The 12,012-nt window shown below is 34.3% G+C and overlaps 1 protein-coding gene across 6 annotated transcripts in view; it reads right to left on the bottom strand.

Annotated features, from left to right (window-relative positions):
• The window catches only part of PIBF1 (progesterone immunomodulatory binding factor 1), a 118,191-nt gene that overhangs the window by 31,761 nt on the left and 74,418 nt on the right, over positions 1-12,012 (bottom strand). For all 6 annotated transcript variants that reach the window (XM_062020507.1, XM_062020506.1, XM_062020505.1 and 3 more), the window contains exons 13-14: positions 8,590-8,680; positions 4,581-4,683 (exon numbers count right to left, since the gene is read on the bottom strand). In XM_062020507.1, coding sequence (XP_061876491.1) covers positions 4,581-4,683; positions 8,590-8,680 — 194 coding nt within the window. The remainder of the gene's footprint in view (positions 1-4,580; positions 4,684-8,589; positions 8,681-12,012) is intronic.

The following is a 12,012-nucleotide window of genomic DNA, read 5'->3' as shown; positions in this document are numbered from 1 at the left end:
TGTATGATACTTGCACCTTGAACAATATAACAAGATCATTCACTAAAATATGTACAGAATTAAAACTACACATCAAGATTTCACAGTTTCAGCAGCTGAAATACATATAAGACAAGAATATCAACTGTACCTTTTAAAGTTTAGATACTAACAGTCCTAATGGAATGAATTCAATGGAAAATGGTTAAGCTTTCCAATTAGTTTACAGAATTTCTCAATAAACATTCTGCATTTGCCAAATCAGACTCAGAAGCTAGTTGACCTATTTTGTGTTGTTCCAAAAAAGAAAGGGGAAAAACTCCAAATGTTTCTATAAAACTAGACTATTTAAATAATATTTCAGGACTTTCTTAAAATGAGATTTTTCTCCTATTCACAATTTTCAAGACATGAGACTGTGTTTCCCTCTTTCTCTGATTCCATTCCATTTTTTATTGCAGTGTTACTTGGGTCCTCTACGCTTTATGAAATGTGCAATGAACTTATAATGTTGTGGTTCACATTTATTAAAAAACAGAATACAGAGAAAACTTTGCTTACCTTACTTTACTAAAAGAAAAGTTAACTCCATCTCATGTTTTAAAAAGTCAAATGAGAGACAATAACATTGTGCTTCTTCAAATTAATGCAAATCCTTAAGTATTATTTAAAGACATTAGTTCCTTCAGGAAATAGCTATTCTACTCCACAGTGAAATTCCAAGTTTATTGTAGAGAAGTAAAAAACAAAAGAGGTAGTAATCTTGAAGAAATTAACCATCTTCAATAAATTAATTTGCAATTTTAAAAGCTATTATTTTTCTAAGAGTACAAGCTTTCAAAAGAGATCCCTTTCAGGAAGACAATAGAGAGTCTTTACAGGATAAACAAGTTACTTCAAGAGAAGTACTAAATTTTTAGATGGTCTAAAAATCGCAGTACAAAACCTTGGGACTGCCATTACAGGAGAAAAGTAATCCAACTGATCTTGTTCGGAATCCTTTTCTTGCTAGCCTAAGAAACTGATAAGAAATGTACTTTAAGACAAATGGAGTGGTATAGGCTTGGTTTGATGCTGTAAAGTCATCTGTTAACTTTCTAACTTCACCAGCTAAAAAGGATAGTGCTGTTACAAAAAAAAGGCTAATGCTTTCTCTCTCCACGGTGGTGCTTTGCTGCCTGTTTGATTCTATAAACTTAAGAGGCCATCATTACACCGTAATCAATTAAGCATTAAATGCATTTAAGGATCAATTTTACTAATATATACACATATATAAATTATTATCCTTCAGCAAAAGTACTATTTTTTGTAAGAAACTTTAATTTCTGTCTTACTGTACAAGATTTACTTAAGTATTTCTATGTCTGTCTTTCAAGTGATAAATCTAATTGAACATTTATTATTTATCCCTGAATGGACATCTCTATGAAATGGAAGGATTTCATCACTATTCAGCTTGATCTATCCTCTGTCTTTCAGAGTAAGATGCAAACCTGCTTTTGGTAAAAAAGTTTCAATCAAGGCATTAAAGAAACCCACAAATAAAACATAATGATGAAGGCTGGAAAAACTAATTCAGCAGCAAACTAAATATATCATCTTAGTAAATTTCTTTATTTAGAATATGGCTTTTACTGTATACTGCGTCAGTATTTGCTTTTTCAGTCACCCAAAGATCATATTAGCCTTCTGGACACAAGAGACTGTTTATCCATCAGTTCTGGCATTGCTGTTCAAACCCTCTGCAAAGTGAATTAATTTCAAAATTTAGTCTGGACACTAAGTGTAGTAATTGAAGGTCACTACTTTGCAGAAGTTGATATATAGCCTTCCACTTAACTTAAACTGAGAGTAACATGAAGTGAGTTGCAGAGGAAATAAGCTGAGGATCTTTCTTGGATCAGGTCACTAGAACTCCCTTTTTCTGTTTGTCTTACACAGTCAACAAATCTTCTGTAGTATGAAATAAGTCTCAATACATTAACATTGCAGAGCACTGATATACAAAGCAATAGAAGGAGGACTGTAAGGGAAAATTCTTTCTAATGCTGTATCATGATCTGCAAATAGATAGGATCCTGCAGTTAAATAAAGCCTAACAAACTATAATGGGAATAACAGAAGACTGACAAGGGTTTTTTTCAGCAGCTGAGCTTTTCTACAGGGTTCCAGATTTCAAGCAGGTACATTATATCAGACATCTATCAAATTAATGAAATTATGGAGAAGTGAATACTTTCTTCTTGGTAATGCTGGACTTTACCAGAAGATGAATATGATTCTTTTATAGAAAACTCAACAGCAACTGGATGAGGACAGCCTGAAAAAGAGAATCTTAGAAAGTCTATCCAATGTAGTTATTGCAATCTTTTTCTTTTCCTTCCTCCTTTAAAGAGCTTTAAAAAAATGTTGTATCATAAATACTGCAATGATATACCATTCAAAAGAGAAGTTTGGCATCACTTTGGCATCAAGTTTCAATCTATGTTCTAGATTTCATCTAGATGACTGAAGAAATTGTCAACTAAAAGAATAATGGGCTACTTGAGCATATCGTAGTCTACAAGATTTCTGTTTTGCTCTTAATATTTTTTTAAATACAAAGATGATAAGTTGAAGTACAAACCCATCTCAGCTCAGGGCATGCAGTAAAGGCAGCAATCAGAATTTTGATAACTATATAAAGATAAATATCAATCAGTATAAAATACGAAATAAAATTTTACAAGAGGAGCTACAACTTCAAGCAGGAAGTTGATGCTAGTAGGCATAAAACTCTAAGAATGTAAAAAAAAAAAAGGGAGTAAATAAATCCTAAAAACATTACAAACTATTCTGGCAGAGATCTGGTAAAACCATATGTAATGCTAAAAATACAGAAATTTTCAGTCATTTTTTTTGTCCTATGTTGGAAAAGAAGTCAGGTGATCAGTTTGCAGGAGAATGGTGAACTGTTTTCCAGTCCATTAATAACAAATGTCAACTTTCTGTGCACATAATGAAAGACTGCAAACAGAATGGCAATTCTGGCAAGCAGAATGTGTTGTTGTAATCGGTAATTGTTATCAAACTAAGGGGCTTATGATCATATACAAAATTTAAAACAAAACAACACAGGAGGAAAGAAATTCGGTGAAGCATTCAGATCTAAATGCTATGCATTAGTTTAACAGAAAGCAGGTCTTAAAAGATTTTATTTAACCTTTTGAGTTTCATGTTATTAGGCTTAGTAGTGGTGCATAAGCTCTCTGCAAGACATTTAACTTCTTACTGCATGACATTCTGATTTATACTATACCATTATAGGACATAAAGATCAAGAAAGGGCTACCTGGCATCTCATGGGAGAAGAAAAACGAGGTGTTTTAGGGGAATTTTGTAAGAATTTGAACAACTAAGGTAACTAAGGTCACTGGTACTGAATCTTTCAGCAGTGATCTACAAGTAAATATAAACCCACTGTGGGTAAGAAGAAATGTGTTGAAGCAGAAATCAGACAGATTTAAGTGGGAAATAATGCATAGATTTTATTAACAATAGTGAAAGCATAGTGATAGAGAAAAATACCAAAGATAACACTGGATTCACAAATCTCTTGATGTCTTAAAATCAAGAAGATTTGAAAGATATATTTCAGTCAACTATAAACTACTAGGTCATACCTAGGAAGAATACATACTAAATACTGACCAAAAAAACCCCAAACACAAAAACTTCACTGTTCACGTGTCTTTCATTGAAATAATAATCATATATACACACATACAAAAACTATAAAATTTATGTAATTTAAAAATCTGTAGAAAATACAAGTATTTGCACTGTGAAGTACTTGAGTGTACTCATTCTAATTTATAACTACTGTGGTTTTAAAAAATCAAACTGCTAATCACATTCCTGAAATAATTGGCCTAAAAATTCCATACGGTGGCAATATCTAGCAGCAAATCTAGAAGTTCTTTGGTTTCTAAAAGAAACTCAGAAAAAGATCTTAAAAATATTTTTAAAAATTACTTTGTCCTAATTCTGGAAGACTTCAAGCCAAGTTTTGTTTGGTGTTTGTTCTCCATGTCAATGTAATCTGTGATTTCAGGTATTCTACACAGAATTTTAAAAGATCTTGAAATTAAACTTGTATCAAAGTCAAAAAAGAATATTTTTTTTTAAAGCAGCTTATGTTAAGCATTTCCTAGATTTCTATGTTAAAAAGACTGAAGAACTAAACATTGTAGAAAAAGATTTACAGAAGTATTTCTGATAGTGATTTAAGAGAAGAGCTGTGTAAGAAGTAATGAGGTATTCATTGAACAATTAATTATCAAACACAACAAACTAGTTTGGCTAGCTGGTCTTTTGTTCAGAAATCAGAATGTTGTCTGGCTGGCTTACTTTCTTGTTTAGCCTGTAAAGTCCCTCTTTCGATCTTCATTTCAAAATACAACACAAACTTCTTTGAAAACGTTTGCTTAATTATAAGAACGTTTTTTTGACATCAAATAGATAATAAACATTGTTTAGAAAATATCTCATATTATGAACAGCTGTTCTGCAATGTTTATAGTCTCTACAGATTTCATTTCTTTGTAGCAGTAGTTTACCTCTTGTGAAATCTGTGTTACTTGTTCCTTCTGATGTTCCAGATCTTTGACAAGCAATGAATTTTGCTTTTCTAGCTGCAGTAACCTCCTTGCCAAGTGAACACTGTGCCAATAAAAAGCAAGCTGAAGTTGAAATTTTTCCAAAATGTTTGAAAGAAATTATCACATTTATGCTTCAGAATTTGATTGCCCTCATTTTTCACGAATGCTTAAATACTAATATATATAAACTACATAGCAAAACATGCAGAATGGTCAAAGTTTGAAAAACACCACAAATATGAAAAAAATAAAAGCACTGAAAAAAATAAAAGCACTGAAATAGCATTTCCACAGTTAAGCTGTTGTAATATTTTCTTACAAATAATTACCTATATAATTTGTACAGTACTACACAATTGCAGTAATCATGTCAAAATGTTTCAACTAATTGTAGGTATTTACTATTTAGCAGCTTTAATGAATCAGTGTAATTGGCTTCTCCATTTTTTTTTAATGCACTTTAATATACATTTTGTAGTGGAACACTGAAAAATGTAGTATTTTATCACTTTCTGAACAGAGGCACAATTGTTTTGTCTGACATTTAATATGATAAATAACAAACTGTTATTGCCACTTTTAAGAAAATTAACTCTTAATGCAGATCCACAAATTAACTGAGAAGTGAAGAGAAAGGATTACTGGGTTACAACAAATTAGATCCTCAACCTCTTTCATGGTTCATGTCCAAATCAAATGAGTTTATAACGAACTCAACAGCATAGTTGCACAGGCAGCAATGGGAAGATTCAGTATGCAATTGCAGAGGCTACTTCCAGTAATCTAACCCAGTCTTTCAAGTTCTTAGTAAGAATTTAGTTCTATTCAATATAGTCTGTAGAGCTTGACTATATTCCACTAAAATGGAGTCTTGGATGGTGAACTGAAATGTACTCCAAACTCCACTGACTGTACTGATTAGAACTAAATTGGTTATAATGGGAGGTTAGATGTCAAGTCTCCACATAAAACCTATGATGAGATCTTTTAATTTATGTAAGCTGTAATAAATCCTTCCGTCTTTGTAGGATTCAGCAGCTTGGTGACTTATTATGAAAATTGCGCCTAGAGAATTTATCACTCTACCCCTACAAGTTTGGGTACTCTAGTCACCAATCCATTTCACAACATAGGAAATTCAGAGCTCTAAAAATGAGGGAGATATACAGTGCTAATACTACTTTTTAGTGTGCTTTAACCACTAGACTAATGACTCTCCACAACAATCTATCCTTCCAGTGAAATGTGTGCCATTTTTCAGAAACCTGTGTATTGAAGGGAGAAGTCACTCCAGTTCAGATCTTAGACTCAATGCATACTGTCCATAAACTGAAAATGAAAGACTACCTCCAAATAACAGATAGCAAAGTGTTATCCAGTTCTTTACCGTGATTCTGAATCTATGGGTATAGGGAGATTATCCTTAAGCTGAGGCTTAGAGCGTGTAAATACACTTTCACTGAGAATTTGAGCAGTCATAACTTCCACCTTCTCCTCAGTAAAAGGGAATACCCTTTTGGCAGAAAGTCTTAATATTCTTCATCTATGTTATAAAACATAGACATATGTAGACAATCATATAGACAATCTTTTACTTCTGCATTATATGAGAGGAATTAAAATACCTGAAATCCTCAATAGCATTCACTAAGAGGTTGTTTCTCTCAGTTCCTCCTCCAAGGAGCATAAGGTTATGTAAATGATAACTGAGATAAATATAAATTAATTCTCCAAACTAGCTATTTATATTTTTATTTAGGAGATGGGAAATATGTATTAAGATCTCATCTGGTGCAGAGAAATGAATTTTGACTAGTTAGATTAAGTTAGGCTTAAACATTAGATCTTTCGAGGTTACTTCCAGTCCTTAAGATTCTGTAATCCTGTGATTAGCTATACATTAGAAAACTTCACATGGCAACTTTGGGAATGTAGCCCATCACAATTTTCTCAGCTACAACTATTCTGTGAACTTGGCCTGAATTTGCAAGCATTCAAGGATAAAAACAAGTGCGTCTTTCAAATATGCTTGTCAATATGCTTTTGACTAGTGTGGCAGTTTTCTTTGAGTCAGAACTGCAGCAGGTAAACCATACATAGACTTCATGGATTTTTTAAATCTTCTTAATTTTAAATTATAAAGGAAGTCTATGAAGTCTCCAACACCATTATAAATGATTAAATCAGCTTTATCTGGCAATGCCTTTTGGAACAGAAGAGGACTACATGAGGCATTCTGATATATTCTAAGTTCAGAAAGTGTCTTTCAAGCACATCTGAAACCCTGGCTCAAATTCACCATTCTAAAGTGATTTAGCAGTATTCTTTTATAGGTAAATAAACTGAACTGAATCTGATAAAGTGAGGAAAAAGAAGGATCTAAGCTGAAACTTGGAAATGCTCCCAAACTATTGACAGAGGAGGAAGGAACTGAAGTTTTAGGAAATGATGCTATAGAACTCTCAATAGTCTGCTAAAACAAGACATACAAGAGATTTACAGTGTTTTGGGCATTCTTCCCTTTTTTCCTTCTTGAATTTTATTCAATGTAAAAAGAAATATTACATGGAAACAATCTGAAGAGACTTAAAAACATGAAAGAACAAATTAAGATATGCCAAAGCTAGGTACTACATGAAATCTTTCTGATTTCTGCCTATAGTATGTAACTCGGTGCATAACAATTATAAATTGATTGACAATTGTAATTGACAACACTTACTTAAAAAACAATGGGATAGATAAAGTAATACATAGCCCATAAATCTCTGTTGCAAACATGAATTGACCATCACTTACCCTTAATTCTGATAAGTAATTTTCCATGTTAAATATTTTTGTGATGGAGAAGTTGGTGGTGAAGAGGCTAAACCCAACTAAATGAACTAATACTTGCAATAAAAAACAATTATACATGACAAAAACTGCACTTCCAGTTCCTGAATGTTAGAAATGTACACTGTCTAGCTATGATACCTGTTCGCCCTGTCTTTATACTCTTTGTGTGTTTACCAGGGATCATCTTGTTTCTCATTTTGGTGGAAAACAGCATATTCCAAGCCTACCAATAACATAAAGTTGTGCAGTTGACCTTCCTGCATTTAAACAAATTATAGCACACTCAAAGTGCAAGGAATTAATCTAATCTTCAGAGGATCATTATCCTAATTGTGATGCCTCCTCTGCTAGGCTGGAGACAGACTTCTGGATAATTAAAATAAAGAAAGAAATCACATTACTCTGCCCTGATATTGTGAAGAATGAGGAATTCCTATATGTAAAGAAAAGTCAAAACTTAGCTGGACAAATTCCTGAACATTTGGATTTAAATTTCATTAAAATTTATAATATACAAATATTATAAATAAATCCACATTGCCTATACTTCACAGAGAGATGTGGCCTTCATGCTCACCATGAGCCACTCAAATGGCACTATTATTTCTTAAAGACAATGAATAATATAAATTTATTATTTTAAAATTACTGTGATGAAGAGGTATGTTACACATCATCTTTATCTGATCAAACTGAAGAAATGTGACTGGAATCAGATGTTGTATTTGTAAAGATGAAATAGTGATGCTCTGAAATGCTGGCCTTCTTAATTTCCTGATAAATGTGTGTTTGTTACAATTATGTACAACTATTTTTAGGGTATTAAAAACTTCTTTTCCTCTTATGTAAATGTAAACAATATATCCAGTTTGCTTTTTCTGACTGTCTAGTTTTATACAATTAGTATTTATCTTTCTGAAAGACAATGGAAAAAGATTTTAAAATGACCTAGAAAAATATGTATATGCTCATTTATATGCATCAACCACATTAACAGGTTCTAGTCTTTGTTCTACTCTTGCAAACTTAAGTAATTAAAAAACCCTTTATATTACTTAAACTGGATTCTAAGACAAAACATAAAGCAAATGAAGATACGTGCAAGTAAACTCAGGAGGCACTTTTTTACCTTTGTTTTAGTCGTCTTTTGGCTGTTGTAGGAACATTAGCACCATATCCATATGAGAAGAGAACCCTTTCAGCTTCAACTTCATTTTCCACTGAAAAAAAAGGCATAAAGGTTCTGTTGAAGAATGTAATTACAGCATAAGAACCTCAAAACTTCTAAGCATTTTTATTTATAATGATACAAATGTGCAAACATTTTTCTAGAAGTGAGATTGTGGAACAGTTTTAGTCACAATTAGCATTAATACATTGCCATACATTCATTTCTTACTACACTGTCAAGTTTTCCACTTTTTGTCTGATTAACATAAGACTAATACAATATGATAGTAAAGGAAAAAAAAAGAGTTCAGTGTCCTTGAATATTCATTTTATTGGTATAGTCACAAAATACACAGTAATAGTATAAATTTAATTCAGCAGCACTGGGTTATGTTGCTTGGGGTTTTTTTTTCCTGAAGAATTCATTTTCTGTGCATACATGAGGAAGTAGAGGAAGACAGAATTACGGAGTGCTTAAGCCTACTGGACATAAACAAGTCCATGGAACCAGAGAGGATGTGTCCCATGTTGCTGAGGGAGCTGATGTCTCTGTAAGGTTGTCCAGTATAATTTTTGAAAGATTGTGGTGATGAGAAATTTCTGATAACCTGAGGAAAACAAATGCCATATATATCTTCAGGGAAGGGCAAGAAAGAGATTCTTACATTTATGCAAAGTATTCAAAATAATCTCTGCCTCCATAGATGACTGGTTTCTGAAAATCTTTCTCTTGGATAGGCATACACTTTCCTCCGTGAAAAACTGGTTAGATGGTCAAGTTCAAAGAGTCGTGGTCAATGGAGTTAAATACAGTTGGCAGCCCATCACGAGTGGTGTCCCCTAGGGCTCAGTACTGGGGCCACTCCCGTTTAACATCTTTATTAGTGATCTGGATGAGAGCACCCTTAGTTAAGTTTGCAGGTGATACAAAGCTGGGTGAAAATGTTATCTGCTTGAGGGTAGGAACCCTTACAGAGAGATCAAAATAGGCTGGATGGCTGGGCCAAGGCCAATGTCATGAGTTTCAATAAGGCCAAGTGGAGGGTCCTGCACTTGGGCCACAACAGCCCCCAGCAGTGCTACAGGCTTGGGGAGGAGCGGCTGGAAATCTGCCAGGCAGAGAGGGACCTGGGAGTGTTGTTTGACAGCTGGCTGAACATGAGCCAGCAGTGTGCCCAGGTGGCCAAGAAGGCCAATGGCATCCTGGCCTGTATCAGGAACAGTGTTGTCAGCAGGAGCAGGAAGGTGATCATTCCTCTGTACTCGGCTTTGGTGAGGCTGCACCTCAAATACTGTGTCCAGTTTTGGGCCCTTCTCTACAAGAAGGACATTGAGGTGCTGGAGAGGATCCAGAGGTGGGCTACCAAGCTAGTAAAGGATTTGGAGCACATCTCATATGAGGAAGAGCTGAGGGATCTGAGGTTATTTAGCCTGGAGTAAAGAAGGTTCAGGGGAGACCTTAGCGCTCTCTACAGCTACCTGAAAGGAAGCTGTAGTAAGGTTAGAGTCGGTTTGTTCTCCTTAGTAACAAGCAATAGAAAAAGAGAAACAGCCTTAAGTTGTGCCGGGGGGGTTCAGGCTGGATATGAGGAGGAATTTCCTTACTGAAAAGGTTGTCAGGCACTGGAAAGGGCTGCCCGGGGAGGTGGTGGAGTCACTGTCCCTGGAGGTGTTTAAGAGGTGGGTTGCACTGAGGGCAATGGGCTGGTGGTTGATAGGGCTGGGACAAAGGCTGGACTCAATGAACTTAAAAGTCTCTTCCAGATGAATCGATTCTATGATTCTATGAGTCTAAGGATTGAAAAATATTTGAATTCCTATGAATAGAAATCTCAATAGCAAGAAGATTAAAATGCATACAGATGTTAATATTTCAGCTCATGTAACTCAGGTTTCCTCTCTCCTATAAGATGAAGTTGACCAAGAAAACAAAAGAAAAAAAACAAGTGTATATGTGAGAGGCACGCAGAGAGAGGGAGATAGCACAGAGAGGTAAAAGAGGACAAAGAGAAAGAGGGAGAGACAGGGGTGTTAAGAGAAGGAGTGAGCACAAGCAAACACCAGCCCAGGCACTACACAACAGTTTTGATGAATCAAGTACTTGGAAATAAGATAAATAAATTTACTAAATGACATGACAGTCCTATCTGACTCATCTTTCCTAATGTTCAAGGGCTTCAAAATCAGAAATACCTATACCTTCTCCTCTTAACAACCTGCACAACAAACACTATGGCTTTAACACCCTTTTGACACTATTTTAAACAAGGACTCTTAAAACACATTTAGGAAAAGTCTTTAGTAGTGCACTTGTGATAAGTCACATGCCTAGTTACATAAAAATCAATACAGAAATTCTAGTAAATATGACAGAAAAAGCTTATTAATGTGGCAATACGAAAGCACCAGAACTTTTCCGTGCTCTTGGTTATGATTGGGAATTCTCCAGAGCCTTAAACACCTGTGGTTCAGAAAGACAAACAACGATTCTGTTTTCGTCATAAGCCTTTTTCGTTACAAATTCAGTGTTGCATGTTTCAGAACAATGTCAGAAAGATCCCGCCCTCTAAATTTCTGTCAGTAGTGTCCATTTAAATGTCAGATCCTGAACACAAAAAATATCAGAAAAGTTGTAGCTAACAAGTCGTAGTAATCTGCATCAGTGTGTGCTTTTATGTCTTTCCAGACTCTTCATCTTACTTTGTGCTGTAAAATATGCAATTTACAAGTTAGGGGACACTAATTAACAACAGTTTTTTAACAACTATTTAGCAAAAAAAAGTGTTGTTGTGAGGACAGAGATAGTTTCAATCTTTTTCTTAAAAATATACTAACCAACAAAAGCAAGAAAAAAATCAAACAAAAACACTCTAAAGCAAAGACTTTACCCTGAAAAGGAAGAACAGACAAGTGCCAAGAAAGTTTACTACTGTTATTCATGTGGAAACCACTCAGATGCTGTAAGGAGTGGCTACATAAACTCTTGATAGTTTCCCGAATAGGCTGTTTCATGTTATTTCAATATTAATAAAGTGAGGCACAGTGATGAGGGAATAGCAATCACAAGTCAGTGATCTCTTCCACATGCACTTTATCCAAAGGAAAAAATAAAAAGGCTTATATGATTATATGACAAAAGCCATCTCACATGTGCAAATACATGGTTTATTAAATAGTCCAGAGAATCCAATCTCTAAACACTGTGAACTGGCAGAGGCTTCAAAACTTAAAGGGATGAAAAAGATATTACATGGTATTGAAATATAGACAAGTGATCACAAGACTGAAGAGTAAAATCTTATTCTCAATAAAGTCCATAGAGAAGTCTAATTGTTTTTCACACAATGCTTCAGGCAAAATTATATTCTCTGAAAGACAGATT

Source organism: Colius striatus, chromosome 1 (assembly GCF_028858725.1).
Source record: "Colius striatus isolate bColStr4 chromosome 1, bColStr4.1.hap1, whole genome shotgun sequence".
NCBI classification, from domain to species: domain Eukaryota; kingdom Metazoa; phylum Chordata; class Aves; order Coliiformes; family Coliidae; genus Colius; species Colius striatus.
Note: the sequence above shows the minus strand (reverse complement) of the source record. Positions and strands in the feature narration are given on the sequence as shown.